This window comes from Ranitomeya variabilis, chromosome 6 (genome assembly GCF_051348905.1).
Source record: "Ranitomeya variabilis isolate aRanVar5 chromosome 6, aRanVar5.hap1, whole genome shotgun sequence".
Classification (NCBI taxonomy): domain Eukaryota; kingdom Metazoa; phylum Chordata; class Amphibia; order Anura; family Dendrobatidae; genus Ranitomeya; species Ranitomeya variabilis.
This window is the reverse complement of record NC_135237.1, coordinates 444,360,114-444,384,993: the sequence shown is the minus strand read 5'-3', so window position 1 is coordinate 444,384,993 and position 24,880 is coordinate 444,360,114. Positions and strand designations below refer to the sequence as shown.

General features: G+C 44.3%; 1 protein-coding gene across 1 annotated transcript in view; it reads right to left on the bottom strand.

Moving 5' to 3' along the window:
• SPIDR (scaffold protein involved in DNA repair) overlaps positions 1-24,880 on the bottom strand; it is a 783,664-nt gene that overhangs the window by 498,510 nt on the left and 260,274 nt on the right. The window contains exon 8 of the mRNA XM_077270463.1: positions 15,800-16,010. Within this exon, the coding sequence (XP_077126578.1) occupies positions 15,800-16,010 (211 nt within the window). The remainder of the gene's footprint in view (positions 1-15,799; positions 16,011-24,880) is intronic.

Genomic DNA, 24,880 nt, shown 5'->3' with positions numbered 1-24,880 from the left:
AAATCTGACTTAACAGAATACAGATTTTACCACTTTATACACAACTTACAGAGACAAAGATCAGTCCAGGAGGAAAATGTATGATTGATGATGATAAATAAAACTAAAATATTAAAACCACAGGTACTCATTCAATTTCCATGGCCACCCAACTCCCAAGAAGTTCCCCAGTAAACAGTCATCACTGACATAGCACAACTGTGAAGTCTATGATTTCTAAGTCATCAATATAAAATTGCAAGAAAAAAAGACTCTATAATCAATATACCGTACTACTAAACGGCAAAACAAAATGCAAGGGTAAGATTGATGCTGTCCTTATATGTGTTGGAATAAAGGGGAAAAAAAGAATACTTCTAGCAGATGCTAAATGTCTCGTCTTTTTCCTTTCACAATGTATCCCCTTCAATTGTCTTCTGATGCTGCAGCCAAATGCATATTTTGTGTTTGACATTTAAGGGACATTCTAATTTATTATTGTTTGAATGCCAGAACAAAAGGATTATATTAAATACATGCCAGGACAAACACAACCATAAATTTACTACAATCTACAGTTATAACAATTTTATTCTTCAGCATGGATGGCTGACTACCCACTAATAATAATAATAATAATAATAATAATAATAATAAAAGTATTCATGACGATGTGCAATTCCTGTTGTAAAAAAAAAAAATAGCACCAAAAATAGACTACAATACATTATAAATTATTAAATGCTGCAGTGCCCCGTAGAAAATATGCGTATATACTGTATATATATACTAGATGGTGGCCCGATTCTAACGCATCGAGTATTCTAGAATATGTATGTAGCTTACAGCCACGTAGTATATACAGGTCCTTCTCAAAAAATTAGCATATAGTGTTAAATTTCATTATTTACCATAATGTAATGATTACAATTAAACTTTCATATATTATAGATTCATTATCCACCAACTGAAATTTGTCAGGTCTTTTATTGTTTTAATACTGATGATTTTGGCATACAACTCCTGATAACCCAAAAACCTGTCTCAATAAATTAGCATATTTCACCCGTCCAATCAAATAAAAGTGTTTTTTAATAACAAACAAAAAAACCATCAAATAATAATGTTCAGTTATGCACTCAATACTTGGTCGGGAATCCTTTGGCAGAAATGACTGCTTCAATGCGGCGTGGCATGGAGGCAATCAGCCTGTGACACTGCTGAGATGTTATGGAGGCCCAGGATGCTTCAATAGCGGCCTTAAGCTCATCCAGAGTGTTGGGTCTTGCGTCTCTCAACTTTCTCTTCACAATATCCCACAGATTCTCTATGGGGTTCAGGTCAGGAGAGTTGGCAGGCCAATTGAGCACAGTAATACCATGGTCAGTAAACCATTTACCAGTGGTTTTGGCACTGTGAGCAGGTGCCAGGTCGTGCTGAAAAATGAAATCTTCATCTCCATAAAGCATTTCAGCCGATGGAAGCATGAAGTGCTCCAAAATCTCCTGATAGCTAGCTGCATTGACCCTGCCCTTGATGAAACACAGTGGACCAACACCAGCAGCTGACATGGCACTCCACACCATCACTGACTGTGGGTACTTGACACTGGACTTCAGGCATTTTGGCATTTCCTTCTCCCCAGTCTTCCTCCAGACTCTGGCACCTTGATTTCCGAATGACATGCAAAATTTGCTTTCATCAGAAAAAAGTACTTGGGACCACTTAGCAACAGTCCAGTGCTGCTTCTCTGTAGCCCAGGTCAGGCGCTTCTGCCGCTGTTTATGGTTCAAAAGTGGCTTTACCTGGGGAATGGACTTAGTCCACTGCTTCCTCAGGTTCCCCAAGGTCTGGAATCGGTCCTTCTCCACAATCTTCCTCAGGGTCCGGTCACCTCTTCTCGTTGTACAGCGTTTTCTGCCACATTGTTTCCTTCCAACAGACTTACCATTGAGGTGCCTTGATACAGCACTCTGGGAACAGCCTATTTGTTGAGAAATTTCTTTCTGGGTCTTACCCTCTTGCTTGAGGGTGTCAATGATGGCCTTCTTGACATCTGTCAGGTCGCTAGTCTTACCCATGATGGGGGTTTTGAGTAATGAACCAGGCAGGGAGTTTTTAAAAGCCTCAGGTATCTTTTGCATGTGTTTAGAGTTAATTAGTTGATTCAGAAGATTAGGGTAATAGGTCATTTAGAGAACCTTTTCTTGATATGCTAATTTATTGAGACAGGTTTTTTGGGTTATCAGGAGTTGTATGCCAAAATCATCAGTATTAAAACAATAAAAGACCTGACAAATTTCAGTTGGTGGATAATGAATCTATAATGTATGAAAGTTTAATTGTAATCATTACATTATGGTAAATAATGAAATTTAACACTTTATGCTAATTTTTTGAGAAGGACCTGTAGCACAGCCACGTAGCATATAGCACAGCCACGTAGTATACAGCACAGCCACGTAGTATATAGCACAGCCACGTAGTATATAGCATAGCCACGTAGCATACTGCACTGCCACGAAGTATATAGCACAGCCACGTAGTATATAGCACAGCCAAGTAGTATATAGCACAGAGATGTAGTATATAACACAGCCCATGTAGTATATAAAATATACCCGAAACAGCTGTCTGTGGATGGATACCATGTTTTGGCATAGGTGGTTTTCCTTTCTTGGATGCTGCCCTTCCCATGGTTGTTCCTTCCCGGTGAAAGACTTGGCTATTCATTGCTTGTGTTGGGAAACACGTGAAGGTGTCTCCGCGGCTTTTCTACACGCATTTGCATATTTCTCTTTAGGGATGGGGCAGTGTTCTGGATCACTGCGTTGAGAAACACTCAAGCAAAAAAGGCAGCACACTGCAGCGCTAACACATGCAAACATGAAACACAGAAATTGAACTGCATCACTGCACTAAAAATATGAAAAATGAGAGCGTTTAGCGCATAAAAAAGGCCAATTTTATGTGTACCTGGTAGCCACTTTACGGCATCTCTCTTATACCAGGTCCTACGCTTTCCTTCCTCGCTGAGAATAAACGTCTCCATGTGAATGGGTACCTATGAAAACCTCTCATAAGACTAACATTCTCTTTCTCTGTGGAGGGGTACTGGACCTGCTGCAATTAAGACACCTGTGACTAGGAGGCGGAGTGCTCGGTCAGAAGGCTAGACAATACATTTGAAAAAACTGACCGTCACATCCAAACATAGATCAAGTGTGAACAGGTGCTGAACCTTAGAGTCACCAACTCCTATACAGTCAAGCAAAAAAGGCAGCACACTGCAGTGCTAACACATGCAAACATGAAACACAGAAATTGAACTTCACATTTTTCACATTGAAATTCACATGGAGACATATATTCTCAGCGAGGAAGGAAAGCGTAGGACCTGGTATAAGAGAGATGCCGTAAAGTGGCTACCAGGTACACATAAAATTGGCCTTTTTTATGCGCTAAACGCTCTCATTTTTCATATTTTTAGTGCAGTGATGCAGTTCAATTTCTGTGTTTCATGTTTGCATGTGTTAGCACTGCAGTGTGCTGCCTTTTTTGCTTGACTGTATAGGAGTTGGTGACTAAGGTTCAGCACCTGTTCACACTTGATCTATGTTTGGATGTGACGGTCAGTTTTTTCAAATGTATTGTCTAGCCTTCTGACCGAGCACTCCGCCTCCTAGTCACAGGTGTCTTAATTGCAGCAGGTCCAGTACCCCTCCACAGAGAAAGAGAATGTTAGTCTTATGAGAGGTTTTCATAGGTACCCATTCACATGGAATGGGTTTATTCTCAACGAGGAAGGAAAGCGTAGGACCTGGTATAAGAGAGATGCCGTAAAGTGGCTACCAGGTACATATAAAATTGGCCTTTTTTATGCGCTAAACGCTCTAAGTTTTCATATTTTTAGTGCAGCGATGCAGTTCAATTTCTGTGTTTCATATTTGCATGTGTTAGTACTGCAGTGTGCTGCCTTTTTTGCTTGACTGTATAGGAGTTGGTGACTCTAAGGTTCAGCACCTGTTCACACTTGATCTATGTTTGGATGTGACGGTCAGTTTTTTCAAATGCGTTGAGAAACACGTGATGGTGTCTCCGCGATGTTGGATGTTTTGATCTCCCCGAGGTCATTCATCCTTATGTTTATAGTCTTTTCACTAGGCACTGCTCCTAATAGCCAGTTTCCTACTCCACACTGATGAGGGGCAAATACCCCGAAACAGCTGTCTGTGGATGGATACCATGTTTTGGCATAGGTGGTTTTCCTTTCTTGGATGCTGCCCTTCCCGTGGTTGTTCCTTCCCGGTGAAAGACCTGGCTATTCATTGCTTGCGTTGAGAAACACGTGATGGTGTCTCCGCGGCTTTTCTACATGCATTTGCATATTTCCCTTTAGGGATGGGGGCAGTGTTCTGGATCACTGCGTTGAGAAACACGTGATGGTGTCTCCGCGGTGTTGGATGTTTTGATCTCCCCAAGGTCATTCATCCTTGTTTAAATTTACATGTAGTATATAACACAGGCCACGTAGTATAGAGCACAGCGATGTAGTATATTGCCCAGCCACGTAATATATACCACAGCCATGTAGTATATAGCACAGCCCATATAGTATATAGCAGAGATGTAGTATATAGGACCAGCCCACGCAGTATCTAGCACAGCTCACGTAGTATATAGCAATGGGGGCACCATATCCCTGTTAAAAAAAATAATTAAATTAAAAATAGTGATATACTCACCCTCCGTCGGGCCCTCGAATCCAGCCGAGGCGTTTATCGATGATCCTCGCGACGCTCCGGTCCCAAGAGTGCATTGCGGTCTCTCGAGATGATGACGTAGCGGTCTCACCACTCCGATGGACTCTGGCTCTCAGCAGTGCAAGCGTCTGCCTCCGTTCCTAAGAATGCAGTGAGTGAAGGACCTTCGGTGACGTGAGCGGTCACGTGAGCGGTCGCGTGACCGCGACGTCATCGCAGGTCCTTCACTCACTGCATTCTTAGGAACGGAGGCAGACTCTTGCACCGCTGAGGTCCAGGGTCCGTCGGAGGGGTGAGTATATCCATATTTTTTATTTTTATTCTTTATTTTTTACATGAACATGGATCCCAGGGCCTGAAGGAGAGTCTCCTCTCCTCCAGACCCTGGGAACCACACGCCGTATAAGATGACAGGGCGTATAAGATGACCCCCGTCTTATACGGCGGGTATATCCCAAATTCTATATTTTATATGGAAAAGTTGGGGGTCGTCTTATACGCCCAGTCGTCTTATACACCAGAAAATACGGTAGTTAATAAATAACATTACCCATATGTCTACTTTACATCAGCACAATTTTGGAAACAAAATATTTTTTGCTAGGAAGTTATAAGGGTTAAAATTGGACCAGCGATTTCTAATTTTTACAACAAAATTTACAAAATCATTTTTTTTAGGGACCACCTCACATTTGAAGTCAGTTTGAGGGGTCTATATGGCTGAAAATACCCAAAAGTGACACCATTCTAAAAACTGCACCCCTCAAGGTGCTCAAAACCACATTCAAAAAGTTTATTAACCCTTCAGGTGCTTCACAGCAGCAGAAGCAACATAGAAGGAAAAAATGAACATTTAACTTTTTAGTCACAAAAATGATCTTTTAGCAACAATTTTTTTATTTTCCCAAGGGTAAAAAGAGAAACTGGACACCAAAAGTTATTGTACAATTTGTCCTGAGTATGCCGATACCCCATATGGGGGGGAACCACTGTTTGGGTGCACGACAGGGCTCGGAAGGGAAGGAGCGCCATTTGACTTTATCAATGAAAAATTGGCTCCAATCTTTAGCGGACACCATGTCGCATTTGGAGAGCACCTGTGTACCTAAAGATTGGAGCTTCCCCCATATGTGATCCCATTTTGGAAACTAGACCTCACATGGAACTAATCTAGATGTGCGGTGACCACTTTAAACCCCCAAAGTGCTTCACAGAAGTTTATAACGCAGAGCCGTGAAAATAAAAAATTATTTTTCTTTCCTCAAAAATTATGTTTTAGCAAGCAATCTTTTATTTTCACAAGGGTAACAGGAGAAATTGGACCCAAATAGTTGCTGCCCAGTTTGTCCTGAGTATGCGATACCCGATATGTGGGGGTAACCCACTGTTTGGGCACACGCCAGGGCTCGGAAGGGAAGTAGTGACGTTTAGAAATGCAGACTTTGATGGAATGGTCTGCGGGCGTCACATTGCGTTTGCAGAGCCCCTGATCTGCCTAAACAGTAGAAACCCCCCCACAAGTGACCCCATTTTGGAAAATAGACCCCCCCAAGGAACTTATCTAGATGTATGGTGAGCACTTTGAACCCCCAAGTGCTTCACAGAAGTTTATAACGCAGAGCCGTGAAAATAAAAAAAATATTTTTCTTTCCACAAAAATTATGTTTTAGCAAGCAATTTTTTATTTTCGCAAGGGTAACAGGAGAAATTGGACCTCAATAGTTGTTGCCCAGTTTGTTCTGAGTATGCTGGTAGCCCATATGTGGGGGTAAACCACTGTTTGGACGCACGTCAGGGCTTGGTAGCGAGGGAGCACCATTTGACTTTGAACGCAAGATTGGCTGGAATCAATGGTGGCGCCATGTTGCGTTTGGAGACCCCTGATATGCCTAAACAGTGGAAACCCCTCAATTCTAACACCAACCCCAACACACCCCTAACCCTAATCCCAACTCTAGCCATAACCCTAATCACAACCCTAACCCCAACACACCCCTAACCACAACCCTAGCCCCAACACACCCCTAACACTAATCCCAACCCTAATCCTAATCCCAACCCTAACCCCAACCCTAACCCTAATACCAACCCAAACCACAACCCTAACCCTAATACCAACCCTAACCACAACCCTAACCCCAACACACCCCTAACCATAACCACAAGCCTAATCTTAACCCTATTTCCAACCCTAGCCCTAATTCCAACCCTAACTCTAATTCCAACCCTAACCCTAAGGCTATGTGCCCACGTTGCAGATTTGTGTGAGATTTTTCCGCACTATTTTTTAAAAATCTGCAGTTAAAATTCACTGCGTTTTACCTGCGGATTTACCATGATTTCCAGTGTTTTTTTGTGCGGATTTCACCTGCGGATTCCTATTGAGGAACAGGTGTAAAACGCTGCAAAATCCGCACAAATGACATGCTGCGGAAAATACAATGCAGCGTTGCCGCGCGGTGTTTTCCGCACCATGGGCACAGCGGATTAGATTTTCCATAGGTTTACATGGTACAGTAAACCTGATGGAAAACTGCTACGAATCCGCAGCAGCCAATCCGCCGCAGATCCGCAGCCAAATCCGCACCGTGTGCACATAGCCTAATTCTAGCTCTAACCCTAATTCTATCCCTAACTCTAGCCCTAACCCTAGTTCTAACCCTAGTTCTAACCCTAACCCTAGTTCTAACCCTAGTTCTAACCCTAACCCTAGTGGAAAAATAAAAGTAAATATATTTTCATTATTTGTATTATTGTCCCTACCTATGGGGGTGATAAAGGGGGGGTTCATTTACTATTTTTTTTATTTTGATCACTGTGATAGGTTTTATCACAGTGATCAAAATGTACCTGGAATGAATCTGCCAAATGGAAAATGTCGGCGACCATGGAGCAGACGGACGGACACCGGGAGGCTCGGTAAGTATGAGGGGGAGATCGGAGCACGGGTGGGATCGAAGCACGGGGGTAGCGGACAGGAGGACGGGGGAGCGGAGGGGAGCGGAGCACAGGACGGAGGACTGGGGAGGCGATCGGTGGCTGTGGGGGGGGGGGGGGGGGGCAGATCAGGGTTTCCAGCCATGGCTGATGATATTGCAGCATCAGCCATGGCTGGATTGTAATATTTCACCATTTTCATAGGTGAAAGTGAAACAGCCTATCAAAGCGATTTGTAATATTTCAACAGCCAATCAGAGCGATCGTATCCACGGTGGGGTGAAGCCACCCCCCCTGCGCTGAACTACCACTCCCCCTGTCCCTGCAGATCGGGTGAAATTGGAGTTAACCCTTTCACCCGATCTGCAGGGACGCGATCCCTCCATGACGCCACATAGGCATCACAGGTCGGATTGGCACAGACTTTCATGACGCCTGCGTGGCGTCACAGGTCGGGAAGGGGTTAACATTAGATCTTTTTACTATTGATGCTGCATAGGCAGCATCAATAGTAAAAAGTTGGTCACACAGGGTTAATAGCTTTAATGGAGTGCGCTACACCGCGGGATAACGCAGTCCGTTAACGCTGCCATTAAACCTGTGTGAGCGCTGACTGGAGGGGAGTATGGAGCGGGCACTGACGGCAGGGGAGTAGGGAGCGGCCATTTTGCTGCCGGACTGTGCCCGTCACTAATTGGTCGTGGCCGTTTTGCCGCGACCAATCAGCGACTTGGGATTTCTGTGACAGAAAGAAAGACAGAAGGACAGACAGAAAGACGGAAGTGACCCTTAGACAATTATATAGTAGATATGTATATGAAGACACATACCTCCCAGACAAGCACTGTTCCAGTGATGTTAACGTGGATTGCATATTGTTATATCACATACTTTCGCCTACCACCATACGTTGATGGGCTGCAGCCTTCCGCCAGATGGAGTTCTGTGAGAAAAAAACTTTGAAGGCTCCAGCCCATTAGCAGCTGATGACCGTCCAGTGGGCGCTGCAGCCAATGTCATGCCTTTAAGTATCCTATCAGGCAGCATAGATATTGCAGGAACAGGCTGGTCCGAGAAGGAATTGTTGCTCTTTTTCATTTTGTACCAGGTAATGTAGCATTTAAGAAGGGGTGTGCAATAGTGAACAACACCCTTAAAGTGACTAGTCTGCTGTGAGGAAGAAAAACTATCTAGCCAGTACCATCTATTGGAGGTAACTAACCCAGTTCAGGACAATTACCTCTCTCAGCTGGTAGACGAACCAACCAGGGGAGGTAATCTGCTGGATCTGGTTCTGTCAAATAGATCAGATACAATTTGTGATCTACAGGTTAGGAAGCATTTGGGATGCAGTGACTATAAGGGCACGTGCACACTTTGCGGCGTCCTCTGCGGGTTCTCCCGCAGCGGAATTGATAAATCTGCAGGGCAAAACCGCTGCGGTTATCCCTGCAGATTTATCGCGGTTTGTTTTGCGGTTTCCGCTGCGGGTTTACTCCTATACTATTGATGCTGCATATGCAGCAATATGCAGCATCAATAATAATGGTAAAAATAATAAAAATTAGTTATACTCACCCTCTGATGTCCCAATCTCCTGGGCGCTGCACGCGGCGGTCCGGGTCCAAAGATGCTGTGCCGAGAAGGACCTTCGTGACGTCACGGTCATGTGACCGCGACGTCATCTCAGGCCCTGCTCGCACAGCAACTGAGACCGGACGGCCGCGTGCAGCGCTGAGAGGTGAGTATATCATTATTTTTTATTTTAATTCTTTTTTTTACACACAAATATGGTTCCCAGGGCATTCCTATGTGCATTCCTATGTGTGCAGAATCGCAGCGATTCTGCACAACAAAGTGACATGCTGCGGGTTGTAAACCGCTGCGTTTCTGCGCGGTTTTTCCCGCAGCATGTGCACAGCGGTTTGCGGTTTCCATAGGGTTTACATGTAAATGTAAAAGCAATGGAAACTGCTGCGGACCCGCAGCATCAAAATCGCTGCGGATCCGCGGTAAAACCCGCAAAGTGTGAACATGGCCTAACATGGTTAGTTTCAATGTAATTTTCAATCAAACATTCAAAAGGGGAAATGCCAAAACCTGACACTTGAGGAAACGTGATTTCAACAAATTAATGGAAGCGCTCAATCGTGCTGACTGGAACCACATCATGGTACCTGGGGATACCGAACATAAATAGGGCATTTTTAAGGAAACATCGTATGCTTCGGACTATAAGACACACCTAGGTTTTACAGGAGGAAATTAGACAAAACTGAAGCTAAAAATGTGGTCAATTCTGTACTTAATATCCCTATCCTGGTATGCATGGCCCCTCATCCGTAACCTGGAATGCATGGCCCCCTCATCCCCATCATGATATGCACGGCCCAATCATTCCCATCCCAGTATGCACGGCCCCCTCATCCCTATCCTGGTATGCATGGCCCCCTCATGAACATCGTGGAATGATGGCCCCCTCATCCCCATCCTGGTATGCATGGTCCACTCATCCCCAACCTGGAATGCATGGCCCCCTCATCCTTAGCCTGGTAGGCATGGCTCCCTCATCCCTAGCCTGGTATGCAAGGAACCCCTCATCCCTATCCTGGTATATGCAGGGCCCCCCACCCCCATTCTAGCATGCATGGCCCGCTCATCCCTATCCTGGTATGCAAGGACCCCATATCAGTCAGTATGCATGTTTCATCCATATCCTGGTATGATTGGTCCCTATCCCTATCCTGGTATGCATGGCCCCCTCATCCCTATCCTGGTATACATTGCCCCCTCATCCCTATCCTTGTATACATGGCCTCCTCATCCCTATCCTTGTATACATTGTATACATGGCACGCTATCCTGGTTTGCATGCCCCCCCATCAAAATACATAAAAAATAAACATCCTACTTACCTTCCTGCGCTCCCTCGCAGCGTCTTGTTCTGATGCCAGCAGCTGATTTATGCTTGTAAGCAGCGCATGGCAGGGACGTCATGCGCTACTTACAAGCCGAGGACAACTGCCGAAATACTCACTGCTTCCCACGCCGGGACTATGTGCATGGACAGCAGTGAATATTCATTGCTCTTTAATAGTGAGCACAGTGTTAGCCGCAGCCGCCGGGTTCCTCAGCTGCCAGTCTTTCACGCGTGCCGCTACTAAAGGGAATGGATATTCACAGAATTCCACGCTAAGGGAGTGGAGCGCAGTGAATATTAAGTGCCTTAAGTAGCGGGAACATGCGAACGCCCCGCAGCTGCAGGGAGTCGGCTGCTGAGGCTAACATGGGCATGAAATGCAGTGAATATTCATTTCTCTTTAGCAGCGGGCACAGGAGTTATCGCAGCCGCAGGCTCCTGCCTCCTGTGAGCTGCCGCTGCCACAGACTATCTGATCGGTCTCGGAGCCAACGCCACGCGTATTGCTGCGCGAATCGTCAGGGTAAGGTAACATTTCCCTGACGAAGCTGCGGTTCATGCGGCAATACGCGTAGGGTTGGCTCTCAGACCGATCAGATGGCCTGTGCAACCATTTGAACTGCACCCTTATGACCTTCAGGTGCATTCTTCTAGGGTACATGTACCCCTCTACACAGGTGTATCTTTTTGTCCACGGCCATTAACATTCCTCATGCATAATTTATGCATTTGATTTGGGCTGCCTTCTGTGATGCGATGATGCCGGATGTGTTCATCGCACCCCACACATAGGGCCCTGCATATTACCTTGCGGCGGAGCAGCGTCGCCGCAAGGTAAACGGACATGCTGCGATCTTCAAAGACGCGCCGCATGTCCGGAATTGCAGGGCCGCCGGGTGCGTGTTACCACGCATAGTGGAGACGGGATTTGATAAAATCCCCTCCACTATGCTGTAACATCTGGACGCTGCGTGTTTGATGCTGCGGCTCTGCGCAGCGTCAAACACGCAGTGTTTCCTGAACGTGGAAACATACCCTTATATTGGAGGATGCACATCTACTGGGTAGTCTTCCCTCTTTTTCCCGGTTCAGGAAACAAAGAGTTGTCATAAATGGTACTGTATGTTCTCTAAATGGGATAAAGTCAGCAGTGGGGACCGCAGGGATATGTGCTAGGACCGATTCTTTGATATTGACATTGTGGATGGGATTGAGAGTAAAGTGTCAGTCTTTGATAACGACACAAAACCATGTAGGATATTAAAAATTGACATTACAATATTGCAAAACGATCTGAATAAGATAACTGAATGGGCAAACACTAGGAAAATGAGCTTTAATTTAGACAAATGCAGCATAATGCACCTAGGACGGACTAATCCTATTGCTGTACATACATTAAATGGGAGTATACTCGGGACTACAAACAGGAGAAAGACTTGGGTATTCTGATTACAAGTAAGCTGAGCAGCAGTTCTCAATGTCAAGCTGCAGCCGCAAAAGCAAACAAGATTTTATGATGTATAAAAAGAGAGATAAAATTTCACAATCCCAAATGTATTGTTACTCCTTTATAAATCACTGGTGAGGCCACATTAAGGGTACCGTCACACTGGCATTTTTATCGCTACGACGGCACGATTCGTGACGTTGTAGCGATATCGTTACGATCTCGCAGTGTCTGACACGCTACTGCGATCAGGCACCCTGCTGAGAATCGTACGTCATAGCACATCGTTTCAAACTTTCTTTCGTCGCTTGATCACCCGCTGACATCGCTGGATTGTTGTGTGTGACAGCGATCCAGCGATGTGTTCGCTGGTAACCAGGGTAAACATCGGGTAACTAAGCGCAGGGCCGCGCTTAGTAACCCGATGTTTACCGTGGTTACCAGCGTAAAAGTAAAAAAAAACAAACCGTACATACTCACCATCTGATGCCCGTCAGGTCCCTTGCCGTCTGCTTCCTGCTCTGACTGAATCCGGCCGTACAGTGAGAGCAGATCACAGCGGCGACGTCACCGCTGTGATCTGCTCTCACTTTCCGGCCGGCAGACAGTCAGAGAGGAAAGCAGACGGCAAGGGACCTGACGGGCATCAGATAGTGAGTATGTACGGTTTGTTTTTTTTTACTTTTACGCTGGTAACCACGGTAAACATCGGGTTACTAAGCGCGGCCCTGCGCTTAGTTACCCGATGTTTACCCTGGTTACCCGGGGACTTCGGCATCGCTCCAGCGCCGTGATTGCACAGTGTGACCGCAGTCTACGACGCTGGAGCGATAATCATACGATCGCTGCGACGTCACGGATCGTGCCGTCGTAGCGATGTAAATGGTACTGTGTGACGGTACCCTTACAATATGGGATCCAGTTTTGGGCTAAATATTTTAAAAAGGATATTCAGAAGTAAGAATCAGTTCAAAGGCGGGCGCCTAGATTATTACAAGGGATAGTAGGCCTCTCATATGATGAAAGGATGGAAAAGTTGGGCTTGTTTCGCTTAAAAAAAAAGAAAAAAAAAAAAGACGCCTCAGAGGAGATCTCATTTACTTGTATAAATATATGTGTGGCCAGTACAAAGGACTGGCACCTGACATGTTCCTTCCAAAGACCATACTGAGGACAAGGGGACAATCAGATCTGGGGAACGGGTGGGCCTGTCCATAGCTTCAATGCCTTCATCTTGCAGGAACTGCTGACACACTCCAGCCACATGAGGTCTGGCATTGCCCTGCATTAGGAGGAATCCAGGGACCAACCGCACCAGCATATGGTCTCACAAGGGGTCTGAAGATCTCATCTGGTACCTACTGGCACTCAGGCTACCTCTGGTGAGCACATGGAGGGCTGTGTGGCCCTCCAAAGAAATGCCACCCCACACCATTACTGACCCACTGCAAACTGGTCATGCTGAAGGATGTAGCAGGCAGCAGATCGCTCTCCACGGCGTCTCTAGAATCTGTCACATCTGTCGCATGTGCTCAGTGTGAACCTGCTTTCATATGTGAAGAGCACAGGGCGCCAGTGGCAAATTTGCCAATCCTGGAGTTTTGTGGCAAATGCCAAGAGTCCTGCACGGTGTTGGGCTGTGAGCACAACCCCCATCTGTGGACGTCCGGCACTCAGACCATCCTCATGGAGTCGGTTTCTAACCGTTTCTGCAGACACATGCACATTTGTGGCCTGCTGGAGGTAATTTTGCAGGGCTCTGGCAGTGCTCCTCCTGTTCCTCCTTGGACAAAGGCTGAGGTAGCGGTCCTGCTGTTGGGTTGTTGCTCTCCTACGGCCCCCCACGTCTCCTGATTTTGACTCTGGACACTACGCTGACAGACACAGCAAACCTTTTTGCCACAGCTCGCATTGATGTGCCATCCTGGATGAACTGCACTACCTGAGCCACTTGTGTGGGTTGTAGGGACTCTCTCATGCTACCACGAGTGTGAAAGCACAACCAACATTCAAAAGTGACCAAAACATCAGCCAGAAAGCATTGGTACTGAGATGTGGTCTGTGGTCCCCACCTGCAGAACCACTCCTTTATTGAGTGTGTCTTGATAATTGCCAATAATTTCCAAAAGTTGTTGTCCGATTTGTTCTGAGTATGCTGATATCCCATATGTGGGGGAACCACCGTTTGGGCCCATGGCAGAGCTCAGAAGGGAAGGAGCGCCGTTTGGAATGCAGACTTAGATGGAATGGCCTGAGGGCGTCACGTTGCGTTTGCAGAGCCCCTGATGTACCTAAACAGTAGAAACCCCACACAAGTGACCCCATATTGGAAACTAGACTCCCTAAGGAACTTAACTAGATGTGTTGTGAGAACTTTGAACCCCCAAGTGTTTCACTACAGTTTATAACGCAGAGCCGTGAAAATAAAAAATCCTTTTTTTCCCACAAAAATGATTTTTTAGCCCCCAAACTTTTATTTTTTTTTTAGGTCTGGTCATTATGGACGCGGCGATACTAAATATGTGTAGTTTTATTGTTGTTTTTTTATTTACATAGAGAAATGTACTTATTGGAACAATATATATATATTTTTTTCTTTATTTAGGGATTTTTATTTTTTTTTACACATGTTAATATTTTTTTTATTAACTTTGTCCCAGGGTGGGTCATCATTGTATAGTGTCAGATCGCTGATCTGACACTTTGCAATGCACTGTGTCAGATCAGCGATCTGACAGGCACTGCAGGAGGCTTGCCGGCGCCTGCTCTCAGAAGGCGCTTGCAAGCCACCTTCCTGCAGGACACCCGCAAGGACCCCCGCGGCCATCTTGGATCCAAGGCCTGCAGGGAGGACAGAGGAGATGCTCGGATCGCGCGTTGTTCCGAGAGTCTTAGGGAAATACGCAGGGAGCCCCCTCCCTGTGCAATTCTTCCCTATGCCGCCGGAACGCTGCGATGTTTGATCGCAGTGTTACGGGGGTTATTGTGTCGGGAGCGGCCCGTGACCACTCCTGGCACATAGTGCCGGATGTCAGCAGTAATAATCAGCTGACACCCGGCCGCGCCCCCCCTGTGAGCGCGGCTGATCGCACATGGCGTACTATCCCGTCCCTGGGAATTAAGTCCAAGGTCACCTCGACAGGATAGTACATCAGATGGCAGAAAGGGGTTAAGTGTTCCCTTTATTTTTTTGAGAAGAGTATTTTCAACTCATACTGCAGCAGCATTTCACTTCTCTCATTTTCCCCCTCATACCTCTCATTTTGACCTCACCTGTCATTTTCCCCTCACTCCACTATTTTCCCCCACTCCTCTCATTTTCCCCTCACTCCTCTCTTCCACTCACTTATGCACAGCAACTTTCTGTTATGAGCACAGCAGTGCTACGTGGAGTGGGCGTGGCTTGATACATACACATACATACTCTCAGCTTTATATATATATAGATCTCAGCACAGGAACACATCCAATTGTGGAACATATATTTATTCCAAGATATATGAATTCAAATGCATTTTGTTCATGGGAAAGTCCCTTTAAGCATAGAAACAAAATCAGGAATTTAAATGAGTAACATCCAAGTTAGCCCATTGTAATGCATCTATGAAAAATCGATCGTTCTTGCATCAGAGACCCGGCCCGACTGCCAGGCCTCCCGACCTGAGCTAACTGCTTCACGGGCACTTATGAAGCAGTTAGCTTCAATCAGGGTCAGTAATTAATGCATAGGTCCTTGTAGGCTAAACTTACCAGGGAGGATAGATATGAATGATGTCGTTAGGTCCCAGATTGAGCTGTGCAGCAGTTTGCTTAGTGAACAGAGCTTTCAGATTTCTTGTATCTTTACAGTGGTTAGCATCATCAATCTCAACGTCTGTCATCTGCTCACAAAGTGCCACCTGCATGGAGCACTCCTCATGAACTTCTGATATTTTTAAAATAAGTGTCCCTGATTTATCACCTGAAAAAGTAAAATAAAGGTCCATTAAGCAGCTTTTATGTAATAATATGAAGCAGGGGGTGCATTAAGTGGTTGTTATCTCTAGAATACCAGCAAAGGATTGAAATAGAAATAACTAAAATACCAATTAATGGAATTAACAACAACATGGTAGCAGACTTCTACTCACAATTTTAACTGTAAATGAAAGGTGTATTTCCAGTTCATGAATATATCGCTACAACCCTCCCATTACTTTATGACTGTAGGGGGGTATCACCTTTGAAACCCCCACAGTCGCTGATACTACAGCGCAAAATTGCTGATTCAGCAATGCTGCCCTATATCTGTTTTTGCCTGTACAGCTTGGCAGAAAAGGACTGTAGAAGGACTGCAAAGGAGAAAAAGGAATTGTAAGATAAATATATTGTGATTTAGAAAACTGAGAACAAGCTGCTGAGGTTGGCACCAGACAGATGGTAGAGAAAGACTGCTGTGAAACTGTATAAGGTAACACGTTGCTGTCGTAGACTCTGTGAATGGAATTGACCTTCGGACTGTGTCTTTAGCACCATATGAGAATTGTCCCTGATATAGCATCTAAAATGCTTTGTGAACAATGGATCTGTACTGGTGACTCATTGATTTAAAGCAGACTTGTCAGCAGGTCTGAATTGGCCAGTTTTTGCTTGTTTTTCTCTCGCTGTCCCCCTAAGTGTGCGTCTTTTCATTTTTTTTTTTTAAATCTATGATATGGTTCAAGAGATAGAGGTATTTTTATTTAGTACTAATTTTTAAGTTCTTTACCAAGAAGGCAATAGTCACACAAGTAATATTGCACGGAAGCCTATAAACACCTATAGGGAATCCTGAGAGCAAAACCCCTTTGTAAAGTCCATAAAAATTAGCTATAAATGAAAAGCCCCATATCGGAAAACATCACAGATAAAAAAAAAAAAGTCAAACTCTAGGGGGCAGCAGGAAAGAAATAATAACAAAAACTGTCCACTTTTCAACTGGTTACAGGTCCTCTTTAAGAAAAGCCACTTAATACCTCATATTACGCATTTGTCCTTTTCTCTCCTAATGTAAAAAAATGAATACATAGTACAAGACACAGAAGTTGGTGTTTCTGGCAAATATTACTCTGTAAAGGAGTCTAAAACAATCTAAATAAAATATGAGCAGCATGTGGCTCAGAGGCCTTGCAGCGCTGGGGTCCAGGGTTCAAATCCCAACAAGGACAACATTTGCAGGGAATTTGTTCTCCCTGTGTTTGTGTGGGTTTCCTCCGGGTTCTTCCCACATTCCTAAGACATACTGATAGGGAATCTAGATTGTGAGCCCCAATGGGGAAGGTGCTGATAATGTCTAACGCGCTGAAGAATTAACCCCTTAACCCCCAAGGGTGGTTTGAACGTTAATGACCGGGCCAATTTTTACAATTCTGACCACTATCCCTTTATGAGGTTATAACTCTGGAACGCTTCAACAGATCTTGGTGATTCTGACATTGTTATCTCGTGACATATTGTACTTCGTGATAGTGGTAAAATTTCTTCGATATAACTTGCGTTTATTTGTGAAAAAAACGAATATTTGGCGAAAATTTTGAAAATTTCGCAATTTTCCAACTTTGAATTTTTATGCCCTTAAATCACAGACATACGTCACGCAAAATACTTAGTAAGTAACATTTCCCACATGTCTACTTTACACCAGCACAATTTTGGAACCAAATTTTTTTTTTGTGACGGAGTTATAAGGGTTAAAAGTTGACCAGCAATTTCTCATTTTTACAACACCATTTTTTTTTTAGGGACCACATCTCATTTGAAGTCATTTTGAGGACTCTATATGATAGAAAATACCCAAGTGTGACACCATTCTAAAAACTGCACCCCTCAAGGTACTCAAACCCACTTTCAAGAAGTTTATTAACCCTTCAGGTGTTTCACATGAATTTTTGGAATGTTTAAATAAAAATGAACATTTAACTTTTTTTCACACAAAATTTATTTCAGCTCCAATTTGTTTTATTTTACCAAGGGTGCCGTAAAAATAAAAAATCATATTTTTTCACAAAAATGATCTTTTCGCCCCCAATTTTTTATTTTCCCAAGGGTAAGAGAAGAAATTGGACCCCAAAAATTGTTGTGCAATTTGTCCTGAGTACGCTGATACCCCATATGTGGGTGTAAACCATTGTTTGGGCGCAGGGCAGAGCTCGGAAGGGAAGGAGCACAATTTGACTTTTCAATGCAAAATTGACTGGAATTGAGATGGGACGCCATGTTGCGTTTGGAGAGCCCCTGATGTGCCTAAACATTGAAACCCCCCACAAGTGACACCATTTTGGAAAGTAGACCCCTTAAGGAACTTATCTAGATGTGTGTTGAGCACTTTGACCCAACAAGTGCTTCACAGAAGTTTATAATGCTGAGCCGTAAAAATAAAAAATCATATTTTTTCACAAAAATGATCTTTTCGCCCCCATTTTTTTATTTCCCCAAGGGTAAGAGAAGAAATTAGACCACAAAAGTTGTTGTGCAATTTGTCCTGAGTACGACGATACCCCATATGTGGGGGTAAACCACTGTTTGGGCGCATAGCAGAGCTCGGAAGGGAAGGAGCGCTATTTTACTTTTCAATGCAAAATTGACTGGAATTAAGATGGGATGCCATGTTGCGTTTGGAGAGCCCTTGATGTGCCTAAACATTAAAAAAAAAACACAAGTGACACCATTTTGGAAAGTAGACCCCCTAAGGAACTTATCTAGATGTGTTTTGAGAGCTTTGAACCCCCAAGTGTTTCACTACAGTTTATAACGCAGAGCCGTGAAAATAAAAATATTTTTTTTTTTCACAAAAATGATTTTTTAGCCATCAGTTTTGTATTTTCACAAGGGTATCAGGATAAATTGGACCCCAAAAGTTGTTGTCCAATTTGTCCTGAGTACGCTGATACCCCATATGTGGGGGGGAACCACTGTTTGGGCGCATGACAGAGCTCGGAAGGGAAGGAGCGCCATTTGGAATGCAGACTTAAATGGATTCGTCTGCAGGCGTCACGTTGCATTTGCAGAGCCCCTGATGTACCCAAACAGTACAAACCCCCCACAAGTGACCCCATATAGGAAACTAGACCCCCAAGGAACTTATCTAGATGTGTTGTGAGAACTTTGAACCCCCAAGTGTTTCACTACAGTTTACAACGCAGAGCCGTGAAAATAAAAAATCCTTTTTTTCCCACAAAACTTATTTTTTGGCCCCCAGTTTTGTATTTTTCCAAGGGTAGCAGGAGAAATTGGACCCCAAAAGATGATGTCCAATTTGTCCTGAGTACGCTGATACCCCATATGTTGGGGTAAACCCCTGTTTGGGCACACGGGAGAGCTCTGAAGGGAAGGAGCACTTTTTTCCTTTTTCAACGCAGAATTGGCTGGAATTCAGATCGGATGCCATGTCCCGTTTGGAGAGCCCCTGATGTGCCTAAACAGTGGAAACCCCCCAATTATAACTGAAACCCTAATCCAAACACACCCCTTACCCTAATCCCAACAGTAACCCTAACCACTCCTCTAACCCAGACACACCCAACCCTATTCCCAACCGTAAATGTAATCCAAACCCTAACCCTATCTTTAGCCCCAACCCTAACTGTAGCCCCAACCCTAGCCCTAACCCTAGCCCTAACACTAGCCCTAACACTAGCCCTAACCCTAGCCCTAACCCTAGCCCCAACCCTAGCCCTAACCCTAGCCCCAACCCTAGCCCCAACCCTAGCCCCAACCCTAGCCCTAACCCTAGCCCCAACCCTAGCCCTAACCCTAACCCTTGCCCTCACCCTAACCCTAACCCTAGCCCTAACTCTAGTCCTAACTCTAGCCCTAACCCTAACCCTAATGGGAAAATGGAAATAAATACATTTTTTAATTTTTTTATTTTTCCCTAACTAAGGGGGGGATGAAGGGGGATTTGATTTACTTTTATAGGGGTTTTTTTAGCGGATTTTTATGATTGGCAGCCGTCACACACTGAAAAACGCTTTTCATTGCAAAAAATATTTTTTGCGTTACCACATTTTGAGAGCTATAATTTTTCCATATTTGAGTCCACAGAGTCATGTGAGATCTTGTTTTTTGCGGGACGAGTTGACGTTTTTATTGGTAACATTTTCAGACACGTGACATTTTTTGATCGCTTTTTATTCCGATTTTTGTGAGGCAGAGTGATCAAAAACCAGCTATTCATGAATTTCTTTTGGGGGAGGCGTTTATACCGTTCCGCATTTGGTAAAATTGATAAAGCAGTTTTATTCGTCGGGTCAGTACGATTACAGCGATATCTCATTTATATCGTTTTTTTATGTTTTGGCGCTTTTATACGATAAAAACTATTTTATAGAAAAAATAATTATTTTGGTTTCGCTTTATTCTCAGGACTATAACTTTTTTATTTTTTTGCTGATGATGCTGTATGGCGGCTCGTTATTTGCGGGACAAGATGACGTTTTCAGCGGTACCATGGTTATTTATATCAGTCTTTTTGATCGCGTGTTATTCCACTTTTTGTTCGGCGGTATGATAATAAAGCGTTGTTTTTTGCCTCGTTTTTTTTTTTTTCTTACGGTGTTTACTGAAGGGGTTAACTAGTGGGGCAGTTTTATAGGTTGGGTCGTTACGGACGCGGCGATACTAAATATGTGTACTTTTATTGTTTTGTTTTTTTATTTAGCTAAAGAAATGTATTTATGGGAATAATAAATATTTTTTTTTTATTATTTATTTAGGTTTTTTTTTTTTTTTTTTTTTTTTTTTTACACACGTGGAGAATTTTTTTTTTACTTTTTTACTTTGTCCCAGGGGGGGACATTACAGATCGGTGATCTGACAGTGTGCACAGCACTCTGTCAGATCTGCGATCTGCTGTGCAGGGCTGCAGGCTTACCAGCGCCTGCTCTGAGCAGGCATTCGGTAAGCCACCTCCCTCCCTGCAGGACCCGGATGCCGCGGCCATCTTGGATCCGGGACCTGCGGCGAGGAGGGAGGTAGGAGACCCTCGGAGCAACGCGATCACATCGCGTTGCTCCGGGGGTCTCAGGGAAGCCCGCAGGGAGCCCCCTCCCTGCGCGATGCTTCCCTATACCGCCGGTACACAGCGATCATGTTTGATCGCGGTGTGCCGGGGGTTAATGTGCCGAGGGCGGTCCGTGACCGCTCCTGGCACATAGTGCCGGATGTCAGCTGTGATAGTCAGCTGACACCCGGCCGCGATCGGCCGCGCTCCCCCCGTGAGCGCGGCCGATCGCGTATGACGTACTATCCCGTCGGTGGTCATACGGGCCCACCCCACCTCGACGGGATAGTACGTCTAATGTCAGAAAGGGGTTAAGCCCCGAGGGTGGTTTGCACGTTAATGACCGGGCCAATTTTTACAATTCTGACCACTGTACCTTTATGAGGTTATAACTCTGGAACGCTTCAACGGATCTTGGCGATTCTGACATTGCTTTCTCGTGACACATTGTACTTCGTGATAGTGGTAAAATTTCTTTGATATTACCTGCGTTTTTTGGTGAAAAAAACGGAAATTTGGCGGAAAATTTCGCAATTTTCCAACTTTTAATTTTTATGCAATTAAATCACAGAGATATGTCACACAAAATACTTAACAAGTAACATTTCCCACATGTCTACTTTACATCAGCACAATTTTGGAACCAACATTTTTTTTTGTTAGGGAGTTATAAGGGTTAAAAGTTGACCAGCAATTTCTCATTTTTACAACACCATTTTTTTTTTAGGGACCACATCTCATTTGAAATCATTTTGAGGGGTCTATATGATAGAAAATAACCAAGTGTGACACCATTCTAAAAACTGCACCCCTCAAGGTGCTCAAAACCACATTCAAGAAGTTTATTAACCTTTCAGGTGTTTCACAGGAATTTTTGGAATGTTTAAATAAAAATGAACATTTAACTTTTTTTCACAAAAAATTTACTTCAGCTCCAATTTGTTTTATTTTACCAAGGGGAGAAAATGGACCCCAAAAGTTGTTGTACAATTTCTCCTGAGTACGCCGATACCCCATATGTGGGGGTAAACCACTGTTTGGGCGCATGGCAGAGCTCCGAAGGAAAGGAGCGCCATTTGACTTTTCAATGCAAAATTGAATGGAATTGAGATGGGACGCCATATTGCGCTTTGAGAGCCCCTGATGTGCCTAAACATTGAATCCTCCCCACAAGTGACACCATTTTGGAAAGTAGACCCCCTTAGGAAGTTATCTAGATGTGTGGTGAGCACTTTGACTCATTAAGTGATTCACAGAAGTTTATAATGCAGAGCCGTAAAAATAAAAAATCATATTTTTTCACAAAAATGATATTTTTGCCCCCAATTTTTTATTTTCCCAAGGGTAGAAGAAATTGGACCTCAAAAGATGTTGTACAATTTGTCCCGAGTACGCTGATACCCCATATGTGGGGGTAAACCACTGTTTGGGGGCATGGGAGAGCTCGGAAGGGAAGGAGCGCCGTTTGACTTTTCAATGCAAAATTGACAGGAATTGAGATGGGACGCCATGTTGCATCTGGAGAGCCACTGATGTGCCTAAACATTGAAAACCACCACAAGTGACACCATTTTGAAAAGTAGACCCCCTAAGGAACTCATCTAGATGTGTTGTGAGAGCTTTGAACCCCCAAGTATTTCACTACAGTTTATAACGCAGAGACGTGAAAATATATATATTTTTTTTCCACAAAAAATATTTTTTTTACCCCCAGTTTTGTATTTTTCCAAGGGTAACAGTTGAAGTTGGAAACAAAAGTTGTTGTCCAATTTGTCCTGAGTACGCTGATACCCCATATGTGGGGGGGAACCACCGTTTGAGCGCATGGAAGAGCTCGGAAGGGAAGTGTCAGGACTCTGAACATTTTTTACCTTTTGTGCATTACTGCCCTTTTTCAAGATGGCATCTTTGGTCTCATGTGCACTGTGTCTCCTGCTATAAAACTCCACCCCAGCCTTCAGTCTGTGCTAGAGTATTCTGCTTGCATCCAGCTCCTGACCTCTGATTACTCCCTGGCTATACACCTGCTCCTGTGAACCTGTGTGGTGATCCTGCTACTCTGCTCTGAGTTCCTGCTGCATACACAAGTTTCCAGTAATCCTCCTTCATGTGCTGTTCGTGTTTACTTCCATCTGCATTTGCTGGTCATGTAAGCTGTTGCTGCCTTGCAATAACCTGAGACTATTAACCAGGCCTCCCTGGTTGAGCTAAGATTTGATTTGAACTGCCTAATAAGCATATCTATCTGTGCCTGGACTAAGACAAGGATTTATTCGTGTCAAGTATCCTCAAGAATAACTGTGCTTCATAGACTTTCAGCTTCATTGCATTTTCCTCTGAAGTTTCCTATAGACTGCTAAGCTGCGTTTATTATTTGCACCAAGTGTTGTGGACTTGAGTTTCTCTCTGCACCTGTTTGAATCACCGTGTGATAATACAGACTTTACCACTTATAAAACTGTGTCCTGTAGTTGTCTTGTTCCACGCAAAGAGTTTCCTGAGTTATCCCCTATAATTATTACAGGATACTCTAGCATAAAAAAAAAAAAAAAAAAAAAGGAGACTGCTGGAACAATGACTGCAGAAAGCAAATTAGAGCAGGTGTTTTCCATAATTAGATCACTGCAGAAAGATGTGGAAGGTCTGCAAAAGAAGTTTGGAAGCTTTGAACACAATCAACAAGTGTTTGGACAAACTTTGCAGGACTTGAGCAACCGAATGGCAGCCCAGGAAAACAAAGTTGCTGGCATAGAGTCCCAGTATGGACGGGCTTCTCAGGACATAAGCATGCAAATAGCTGCACAAGTGACTTTACCCTGTGGGCAACCACCACCAGCTGGCCCACCTAAGTTGCCCCCATTCAGATTTAATGGTGATTGCGACAAATTTTGTGGCTTTGTGAATCAATGTATGCTATATTTTGATGTGCATGCTGACCGTTTTCCTACTGATAGATCCAAAGAATTGTGTGTAATAATGCTACTGACCTCACAAGCGCTCGCCTGGGCGAATCCGATGATTGAGTCTCGTGACCCACGGTTAAATGACTTGGATGATTTCTTGGCCGCTATGGCATTAATGTTTGATGACCCTAATCGCCGTGCAACCGCTGAATCTGCTTTGTTGTCTTCACGTCAGGCTAAACGTTCTGTTATTGAGTATGCCACTGAATTCAGGAGATTGGCGGTAGATACCAATTGGGACAGTTATGCACAATTGCCTATTTTTAAAAGGGGTCTGTCTAGTATTGCAAAAGATGCACTAGCCCGCTCTGAGTCACCACAAGAGCTAGAGACATTTATACAGCATTGTGTGCGCATAGACATTCGCCTTACTGAGCGTAGGCAGGAGAAATTTGCTGCATATAACCGTGTTTCTAACTTTTCCCTTCCTTTTAAAGAGCCTGCAGGTAAAACCTCTCGGGAGGTGGAGGAGGTGCCCATGCAAATTGATTCCGTCCAGAGGCGCGAGATCAATGAGCGCCAGGAGCATCGCCTGCGTGAAAGTCTATGTTTCTACTGCGGCCAGTCTGACCACTTTTTGATCAATTGTCCTAAGTGTCCTAGACGGCCTAACAAGGTGCTAGCAGCAATAGGGGAGTATGACAACTGTGATGATGAATCTGACATCTCTGAATGTAGCCTGCCTTTAAACGCTGTATTCCATTCACTTTCTATGACTTCACCCCCCAAGGAGCTGAAGGAAAAGAACTCTCACTGTTCTCTCCCTATTAAGATCCTGTGTTCAGGACAGTGGATGTCCAGTTCAGCTGTGAGTGACTCTGGTGAGGGTGGCAATTTCATGGATATCGC